Genomic DNA, 9993 nt, shown 5'->3' with positions numbered 1-9993 from the left:
ACACAGACACACACAGACACACACACACACACAGACACACACACACACACACACACACACACACACACACGATGATTCTGGTGTGTAAATGGTGATGTTTGGGTCTAGCTGTGCTGCATCCCCACCAGTACAGGGCTGCAGCCTACCATATGACTCTGCCTTGGTTGCACTAAGCATGAAACTGCAGCACCCAGCACAGAACTGACAGCTGTGTTGTGGATTGACAGTGAATAAAACATCATCTTTGATCACATACTCTCTTAATATCTTCTGTCTCCAAACCAGTGCAAACCGGTGCCAAACCAGCACACCCAGCAAAGGAAAGAGACAAATGTTTCTGCATTTCTGTTGCCCCAGCTTGCTACTATCCTACTGAGCTGGGGAGGACATGCACAGTTCTTTCCAGTGAGCTTTTTCTAGTGGGATCCCAGTGATCTCTGGCTGATCACAGAGCTTGGCCTGCCAGGATGGGCTGCAGCCCAAGCCTGGGGACAGAGCAGGAGGATCTGCCCTGAAAGGGCAAAGAGATGCTGAGCTCGAGCCACTGGCACACACTGACCCCCACCTTACGCAGCCCCAGAGATCACCCTATTGAAATGTACAGGGGACACTGAGAAACCCCACTGACTCGCTCCACATCCCCCAGCTAAAACCATCACCGCCACAATGGGCCCTGCTCCTACAAAGGGCCAGTTCAAAGTCAACGTCTCCCTTCCCCTCCGCCTGTATATGAAAGGGAGCAGGAATGTGTTTGAGGCCTTGGCGGGCAGCAGGCTTGGGCTGCTTCCTGGGGGGATGGAGTGAAAGATCAGGTTGGCAGGAGGAGGGGGCCCGGCCCAGGAACAATAAATCAAAGGGAAGAGGAGTTACTGCCCAGCCGAGGCATCTTCTGAAACCCTGGGGCCGCAGCTGGAGCCCGGAGGAGCCAGGGCTGATGGCTGCGATTGTGTCCCGCAGCGAGACTTCCGCAGCCCTGCCTGTGGGACCCGCCGGGCTGACGGCCCCGGCCCGGCTGAAACACGCACCTGCAGCCGTGACTGGGGCAGCGGTGAGACAGAAGGGCACTGGTGGGAAGGATTCTCACCTGTTGTTTCTCACCCCAGGCAGGTCCTGCAGACACGGTACTCACTCAGGATTGCCCATGTCCCCAACTAGCTTTCTGCATCCTTCAAGTTTTTCCTGGTCATTTTCCTTGTCTGCTGTCCTCTTCTAGAACTGCAGGATCGGGGCAGGTTGGTAAACGCCCAGTGAAACCAGCAGGACTCAGGAAGGGCCCAAAATCCACCTCACTTTTTCATTTTTTCACTTATATGAAAACCATTAGAAGGGGGTGTTTCCAGTTCCACTTCCCCCTTGTGGCAGGGCCCTGTGCTGGGCTATGGGCTGCCACTGGTGCTGTGGGTGCTAGCCCTGGGCAGCTACCCCTGCTCAGTCACCATGCACAGAAAACAGCAGCAAAAACCAGCAGCAAGCCGCCTTCATCTCCAGCCTGCCAGAAGCACTGCCACAGCACGCAGTGATAGGGAGGGTGCTCCTCAAGCCTACCTCCTTGGCATAGCTCAAGTGTGAGACTGCAGAGGCTAAACAACAGCTCCCAGTAATCTGGGTTAATAAACAGGGAAAGGTGCTGGATCAGGCTGCCCTTGCCCTAGCTCCGTCAGCAGGTCAGCAGGTACCAGGCCTGGCTGGCCCTGCCTGGCCCCAGGAGCTGCCATGGGGCAGGTGCATCCCAGCTTGAGCCTGACCATCAGGAGCAGGCTGTGAGGAGCATCCTGGGAAGCTTCTGCCAGGGAGGAGGGAATAAAGGTGAAAATGTCTCGACCTGGGACCCAATAACTCCATTGCGAGGAAAGGAAAGCCCTTGAGATAGAGAAAATATCAAGCACGTCCATTGTGGAGTAGATCAGCCCGATAGCGAAGGCTGCAATTAGCCCAAGAGGCACACCCAGAGCTCTGGGGCCTCTAGCCTGCCTCCGTGGCACAGCCTTCCACTGCGCAGCAAGGGAGAGCAGAGTCATGCCATGGTGTCAGGGAGCTGGGAATGCCCAGCCTTGCCCAGGAAGCGCTGCCACTTGGATCTTGTTTCCCACATCCTTGCAGAGGTGGAGGGGATGGACGAACGGTGCACGAAGGCACCAGTGTCCCAGTGGCTGCCCGTCCCCAAAGCCTCAGTCTTGCCCCGGCCTCTGCTCCCACCATTGCGGCTGTCCCCCTCCCCAAAGCAGCCCCCTCCGGAGCCACCCTTGCACTCGACGAGCCCCCGGCGAGGAGCTGCTGAGGGTACGGCCCTGCCCGCGGGGCTGGGGTCGTCGCTGTCCCCCTTCACGGGCGCCCCGATGGCCGCAAGCAGCGGCAGCGAGCACGTGGGGGCCTGCTCGACCGGGCCGCTGCCCCCTCCTCAAGGCTCAAAGGGATCAAGTTCACGCCCGACCCACCGGCGGTGGGGCCGCGCCGCGGGGGCCAATGGGGCGGGGGCCCATTTCCATACGGTCCGGCCCGGCCCGGCTCGGCCCCGCCGCCTTCAGTGGCCCCGTCGGCGCCGCAGCATGGAGGCACCGGCCGACGGCCCGCGCCCGGCCTGAGCGCGGCGGCCGGGCCGAGCCGAAGCCCCGTCGGCGCCGCATGGAGCCCTAGGCCGCGGCCACCATGTTCAGCCCGGACGGGGGGCTGCCGGCCGCCCCCTTCGGCCTCCTGCCCGACGGCGGCCCGCCTTTCCCGCGCGGCGGCTACGACGGCGCGGCCCCGCAGCAGCTCTTCTTCCCTTTCGCCGCCGAGCCCGACGGCGGCCGCGACGCCGCGGCGGCCCGCGCCTGGTTGCCCCCGGCCGCGGGGCCGCCCGCTAAGACGGAGGCGCGCCCCGGCCGGCCCTGCCGCCAGGGCTCCCCCGAGGCCCGCGCCGCGCCGCCCGCCGCGCCCTGCTGCGGCCCCGCCTGGGCCGCCCCGCCGTGGGCCGGACCCGCGCCCCCCGCCGCCGCCGCCGCCGCCGCGCCCTTCCCCAGCGCTGCCGCCGCCGCCCCTTTCCCCGCCGGTCCCGGCCACGGGCTCTGCCCAGCCGCCCTGCAGCCGGGCTCCGGCGGCCTCGCCAGCCTGGGCAGCAGCGGCAGCTCCAGCGGCGCCGCCAGCGAGGGCGGACACTCCAGCGACAGCGGCGACGAGGTGAGACCCCGCTCCCTTCCCCTGCGCGTCCCGGACCCGCCGCCCGGCCGGGCCCCTCCGCTGCCCCCCGACGGCTGTCCCGCCCGCCGCCCCGGCCCCGCCGCGTGCTCGGCGCGCTCCGAGTCTTCGTAGACGGTCCCCGGCCTCGGGACGGGCGACTCGCTATCCCGACTTCGCAGCTGTCGACGGGACGGCCGTCGGCGGGGGCGGGTTTGGAGTGCGTTATCGGAACGGGACGTGGGTGAGTCGTCCTCGGGACCCCGAGCAGGACCGGGCCCCGCCGTCCCCATGTCCCGCTGGGAATGAGCGGCTCCGGCCGGCCCCGGCCGGCGGGGATGTTGGGAGCGCTTGCAGCCGTCGGGTCCCCGGGCTCCGACTGCCGGCAGCACCTTCTCGTTCCGGCATCGCAGCTCCCTCTGTCCTCGGGGCCTGCGCAAGTGCAGCTTTGCGGCGTAAGTACACCTTTGAGGTCTTTTAACGTTTCGAGGAAACATCTGCAGAGAGAGGTTCTGGGTAGCCGTGTGGAGCAGCTGCGGAGATCGGCCCGAGATCAGGGGATGGGACGGCAGCAAACCTGTTCTCAGGTCGGGGCTCCGGGGTGGGAACCCCTTAACCTGCCCTGTGCCTGGCAAACTCTCCCCTAAGCGCGGCCGTGACCCCTGTGGAGTCAGGGAGGCGCTGATGAAGAAGGGGACTTCCAGGGTGGCACCCAGCCGGGCCGGGGGGCATTTCTCTGCCCGCGGAGCCAGCCCCGTGCCTTCTTCCCCCAGTTCAGAGACCGGGGGCAGCCACGCAGGGCTGCAGGGCTGTCTCACCCCTACGGGCGGGCGAGGGAAGAAGGGCTCGGCCTTTGGAGAGGTGCTTTAGAGCAACCAAGACGCTTTCGCGGCCCCGCGGGCGGCGCTCTGCCACGCCCAGCGCCCCTCAAGCCCCTGCTGAAGAAGAGGGGGCTCCGCTTGGTCGGGAGCCCGGGGCAGCGCAACGCGGTCGGGCCCGGGGCTCTGCCCCGCTCAGCTCCCGGTCGCCGCGGCCACCTCCAACCATCGCGGCCGGGGAGGGAGCACGCGGTTGCCCCACACCGCGCCCCGCAGGGCTGCGCCCACTCACAACACCCACGGGCATCACTGGGACGAGAGCAGCCCTGCTGGCTGCCCCCGGTGAGGGGAGACACCTTCATTTAGCAGTGTGACTGGCAGTTGTATTTGGGGATTTCTTTTTTTTTCGTGTCATGATGTAAAAGCATACTTCCCAGCAAACACTCTCTGGGGTTAGCAGCAACGATGAAGTGGTTTGTTTCAAAGCTTTTCTGAGCTTTTATTTTTCTGGTGTGGGTTTCTTGTTTTTGCACAGAGTTGCTGCTGTGTAAGTGGCAAAATAAGGTTGGAGCCCAGCCCGTGGGGTACTGGTGTGTGTGTTACACAGCCGGGCACAGCTCTCCTGCCCGCCCTGCAGTTCACGTCCTGCTGTGCTGTGTTGAGGCAGAAGGAACAGTTCTCTCCTAAGAGGGTCAGAGTGCCCCATGGTAGGGATGCTTTGGGCTTCTTGTTGCCAATGTACTTGAGCAATTAAAAGCTGAGACTGGCCAGCAGGAGGTATGCATGTAAAATATGAAAAATGCGGCAAATGTGAAAATTGGTGAAAAGATTGCAAAATGCCCACTACAGCTGTTCAAGACTGTACTGCAGGGAGGAAGTGAAGCACTTAGGTAAGCAGCTTTCCAAAAGTGAAGTCTGGCTGTTGCAAATTGTGCTTGAAACCCAGTCAAATCATATGTTCTTTCAAAATTCACTTTATCTGAGTCATTTCTTCATTTTCTCCTGGCTCAGCCAGGAGAGGGGCTGGTGCCTGCCCTGCATCCCAGGGGACATGCTGTGGGGTGCATGGTAGAGGAATGATGCTGGGGACATCACCAAAGCTGTGCCTGTGGGTCTGTGGTGCCCTTGGTCAGGCTGTGGGTGTGAGCCCAGGCAGAAGAGACGTGCTGCCCGCACCTCAGGGCAGAGCTACCCACACCTCGGGGCTCTGGTGCTCCACATCATGCATTTTGTCCCAGAAAAGGGCCAGAGGTTTCTCCATGTGCTCCTGTGTGGAGCAAGGCGTGCGGGGGGGGGGGGGGGGGGGGGGACACTAGGGGTCCAGAGCCCAGTGGAGTCCATTGTTTGGGGGTTGGGGAAAATCCTTTCTGCCGCTACCCCATCAACCCTAGGTGGCAACGGCAGGTGTGCATCAGTGCTACCAAGGGATCTCCACCCCTCATCCCTATCCCATGCCTGTACTGCCCCCCCCCCCAGTGATGGGACTCTGCTCTTTGCAGTCCTAGCCCAGGTGGGTGCAAGTTTTCCCTCTGAGTTTGCTTTTCCCTGCCAGGATGCACCAACCTCTGAAGAGCTGGAGCAGTTCGCCAAGGACCTTAAACACAAGCGCATAATGCTGGGTTTCACACAGGCTGACGTGGGGCTGGCTCTGGGCACTCTCTATGGTAAGCTTTTCTCCACATCTCTCCCCATACCTGGGGGGGGGGTGAAAGGGCAACATGGGGATAGGTCACCTGGGCAAAAGAGACTTTTGCTGCATAACGACCTGCAAAAGCAGTGGCCAGCACCAGCCTGTATTTGCTAAAGCTGCTGTTAACACCAATGAACTGGTTTACAATAGCTGTTTCTGAAGAGTTTCTGAGTGCTGAACCAGCAGGGAAAATGCCCTTTCTGGTGCCTGGTCCCTGAGGAGGCCTGGGGGGCTGCTGGGGGTGGCAGCTGCCCTCAGGGAGCTGTGCATAACAGCGCCTGCCTCCCCGTGCAGGGAAGATGTTCAGCCAGACTACCATCTGCCGCTTCGAAGCGCTCCAGCTCAGCTTCAAGAACATGTGCAAGCTGAAGCCGCTGCTACAGCGTTGGCTCAATGAAGCAGAGAACACAGACAACATGCAGGAGGTACGGGGCTGGGCAGGGCAGGGTGTCTGGTTTATGTGCTGACAGATGAGCTGCGGCCTCTTCTGCCCTGCACACATGCTTTTTGGGAGAGGAGGGGAGGAGCAGGCTTCCCTTGCCATGGCAGTGGCTCACTGCCTTTCTCACAGCCATGGGTTTGGTCCCGAGAGGGAGGGGAGTACTCAGCCCACTGCTGATATGCTAAGTAGCACCCTTCAGCCAGTCAGGTGGGAGCCCAAATTCCCCCATATGCACCATGTGACAGCAGGGGCAGCTCGTCTCAGAGCAGCTGGCTACTGATGGAGTCTGGGATGAGCTGGAGATGCATCTCGCTGCTCCCTGAGGGCAGGCTGGAGGGATGGGATGTAACGCAGAAAGATGTGTCCATCTACTCTGCCCATGCAGGTGGGGAATCAGCGGTAGGATGCTGGGAATGACCCCAGTTGCAGTGGGGTGAAGCTCAGCAGTGAACTCTGAGCTTTTACTGCATCTCTCTGCACTGGTGATCAGAAAGAGTCTGTGCTGGCAGACGGTCATAGGGACAAAGTCTGCCATCCCTCCCAGACCTCTGCAGCCAGCTGTGTGTGTGTGTGTCCGGAGGCTGGGGGGACATTGCCAGGACCTGTGACCAAGTGTGTGGTCTCTCTCACTTCCAGATGTGCAATGCAGAGCAAGTGCTGGCCCAAGCCCGGAAGAGAAAACGCAGGACCAGCATCGAGACCAATGTGAAGGGAACGCTGGAGAGCTTCTTCCGCAAATGTGTGAAGCCCAGTCCCCAGGAGATATCCCAGATCGCTGAAGACCTGAACCTGGACAAAGATGTAGGTTTGGAGGGTGGGGGGCAGGGGTTCCAAACATCTGCAGTTCCTGAGCATCCACATCAGGCCAGTTTTGATACTGGAAGAAGGTGTGGGAGGGTGGCTGGAGCTGGTTGCCACCATCTGACCCTCCATGCTGAGCCCCAGGAGGAGCCGTGCAGGAGGTCAGGTGCTTCAGGGCCATGGAGGTGCCACCAGCAGAAGGGTCTTGTTGCCACACTGTCCCTGGGCTTGCAGAGCACCACTCATCCTTGCCTTATCTCCCCTCCCTCACAGGTTGTCCGGGTCTGGTTCTGCAACCGGCGTCAGAAAGGCAAGCGGCTGCTGCTGCCCTTTGGCAATGAGACGGAGGGGGTGATGTACGACATGAACCAGTCCCTGGTGCCCCCTGGCCTACCCATCCCAGTGACGTCCCAGGGTTATAGCTTAGCGCCATCCCCTCCTGTCTACATGCCGCCCTTCCACAAGGCTGAGATGTTCCCTCAAGCTCTGCAGCCTGGGCTCTCCATGAACAACAGCAGCCACTGAACCAGGGCAGGCAGAAGTGCGCCCCAACTGCAGCCCATCTGTCCAGGGGCAGCATCCTCCCCTTGCCCCGACAAGGCACGGGCATGGCTCTGGCCCTGCTCCCAGGGCTTGTCTGGGCAGTGGCTGTGCTATTTTACAGCTTTTGGGGCCTGAAGGGCTGAGGAAGGGCCAGGAGACAAGCGTGGGGATGGTGCCCGCTCTCTACAGTTGCTCCCAGTCCTTCCCAGTTACGTGAGTTCGCTGGTCCCAGCAGCTCCCCTGCATAGGGTCAGCACCCTCCTGCCTTTCAGGGGTGTGGGGGAGAGCTCCCTCACTGTTACCTGCCAAAGCCATGTGTGCCTGGGGGCTGGGTGGAGCTGCCTGTGCCTGACCCCTGCCAAGCTGCTCCTGTGAGAACCAGAAAAAAAGCATTTCAAAATTTTTTAGGGGTGAGGGGAGTTGTTTTTTTTTTTTGTTTGTTTGTTTGGTTTGGTTTGTTTTTTTGTTTGTTTTTTTTGTTTGTTTGCTTGTTTGTTTTTTTTTTTTTCTAATGGTTTTGGCTGTATTTCTAGTTTTTAAAAAGCAAAATTCTTTGTAGTGATCACTAGTTTCCCAGATGCCTCCTCCCTGTTATATAGAGCAGGGCTGGGGCATTGCACACGGGGAAGGGGAGGTCCCCGCATGGGCTCTGCCCACTGTTCCGGGTGGCTGGGGTGAGCCAAGGGCTATTGCATGATGCTGTGGGGGGAGCCCTCAGCAGCCCCAGCCTCCAGCCCTGCTTGTCCTGGCAACACAGGAGGGTTACCCTGCTGCCTGCCCCCTTTGGCAGGTCAGCAGGGCAGGGCCCAGGGCTCTTCTCCCAGCATCACCCCGGAGCCTCTGGGCCCTCTTCACTCTCTAGAGCCCTAGCTGGGCTGCCCTGGGGCTATTCTGCAGGGATCCCAGCCCAGGGCCCACAGTGAGGCTGATGCCATCCTGTCCATGCTGCTAGCACCCCGTGCCTTTGAGCCTGCTGTAGTTGATGATGATTTTTTTTTTCCTTAATCATATTCCCTCTGGCAGTGAAATAAATCTCAGTTCTTTGGGGCATGAGAGCTAGTCAGCTCTTTCCTTGCCTCCTTTATGTCCTGTGCCTGCTTGGGTCCTGCTGTGGTCACTGTCTGCAGACCACGGCTGTGTCAGTCTGGGTCTGGCTGCACATGGGGAGTGTGGGGAGGGGCTGTGCTGTGCTGTTCTAGCAGCTGGATGGTGCACCCAAGAGGGGCTGAGCTCCCTGTTATGCCTAAGGCTTGAGCAGGCAGAGAGGTTACACTGAACTCGGTTGTGAGAGTTGGTGCTGCCACAATCTAAAAGACCCAGCTTGTTGCTGCCTGCAGTGGCTGGAGATACAGCAAACTGGTGCCCACACTGCAGCCGGGAGTTCTGCTGAACAGCAGAATTTAAATTGCAGCTGAGCCACTGCTTCGTGCTGCTGGAGGTAATTAAGGTCAGTTGGTGCTGGCTCGTGAGCTGCTCTGGATCCGATCCGGCTTGTAACCAAGGGGCCTGGCAGCTTTTGGAGCAATGTGTCCAGCTCCAGGAACTGGGTTGGAGGTCGGTGGGGGCACACAGACCATTTCCTTTCCCATCTGCAAAAGCAGATGTGTTCAGGAGTGTGCACAGGGGTCACTTCCCACCCTTGTGGGGCTTCTATTTTTTTCCATAGTTACTTTTTGGAAAGGCAAAAGCCCAAGGGAGTCTCAGGTGAAGGGTCCCTCCAGGGTCCATGAACAGGGAAGGGCTTGCTGGGGTGTGCTGCTTGACCACTGCTTGCAAGAGCAATATGCAAGTCCTGGGCAAGGCGCATCCTGGACAGCCTCAGCACTGCCAGGTGGCTGTGCTGGTGGCCAAGAAGCCCCACGGCATGGGCCAGCTGGGAGCAAGGCTGTGCAGGGTGATGCCAGCAGGAGGTGCATGGGACTGCCAAATGGGAGAAGCAGGGCACTTCCTGGGTGCGACAACTCACTGCTCAGCACCCTTGGCTGTGCAGCCTGGTTTGCTGCAGCCAAGTCTGCACCCTAAGGGTTGTTCTCCCCGAGCACAAGCAATGAAGTGACCAGATCTGTATTGAAACCAACTCTGAAAAGCCCTCTTTTTAGCTCAGCTGCCAGTTAATGATGGTTTTGCTCTTGCTTTTCGGGGATGGTCTGCACCCTCATTCTCATGGGCTGTGCAGGAGCTGGCTGCTGCTCTCAGAGCACCTTGGTATCCTACAAAGGGCTGAGGTGGAAACACATGCAGGACCCCATTGCCCTCACCCCTGTGTCCTCACTTGTTCCTTAGTACCTGGATGCCCAGGGCTCCTTGCCCACAGCCTGATTTAACAGCAGGATTCAAATCGTGGGGCTCACAGCCAGGCGCAGCGCCTGCTGCAAACTTCTGTGGCCAGAAATGCCCTTGGCTCTTGCCTGGCACACTGGTGGGGGGAGGGGGGAGTGAGCTGGGGGTGATGGGGGCTGGCAGTCTGTGATACACTAGACCATAGGTTTGCATACAGAGGTGCCATTTCTGCCTGGGAAGGCTGTCACATTGCTTAGGTTTGACTC

The 9993-nt window shown here is 60.1% G+C and overlaps 1 protein-coding gene across 1 annotated transcript; it reads left to right on the top strand.

Annotated features, from left to right (window-relative positions):
- Window positions 1-2572: 2572 nt before the first annotated feature.
- On the top strand, window positions 2573-8495 carry LOC309885427 (POU domain, class 5, transcription factor 3). Its single transcript, XM_082775322.1, has 5 exons — window positions 2573-3156; window positions 5524-5635; window positions 5956-6086; window positions 6740-6904; window positions 7178-8495. Exons 1-5 carry the CDS (start codon window positions 2647-2649, stop codon window positions 7427-7429), a joined length of 1170 nt encoding a protein of 389 aa, XP_082631448.1. The 5' UTR covers window positions 2573-2646; the 3' UTR covers window positions 7430-8495.
- The last annotated feature ends 1498 nt before the right edge of the window (window positions 8496-9993 follow it).

This window comes from Aythya marila (genome assembly GCF_965140915.1).
Source record: "Aythya marila genome assembly, chromosome: 19".
Lineage (NCBI taxonomy): Eukaryota > Metazoa > Chordata > Aves > Anseriformes > Anatidae > Aythya > Aythya marila.
The sequence above is the reverse complement of the archived record's forward strand: the minus strand, read 5'-3'. Positions and strand labels throughout refer to the sequence as shown.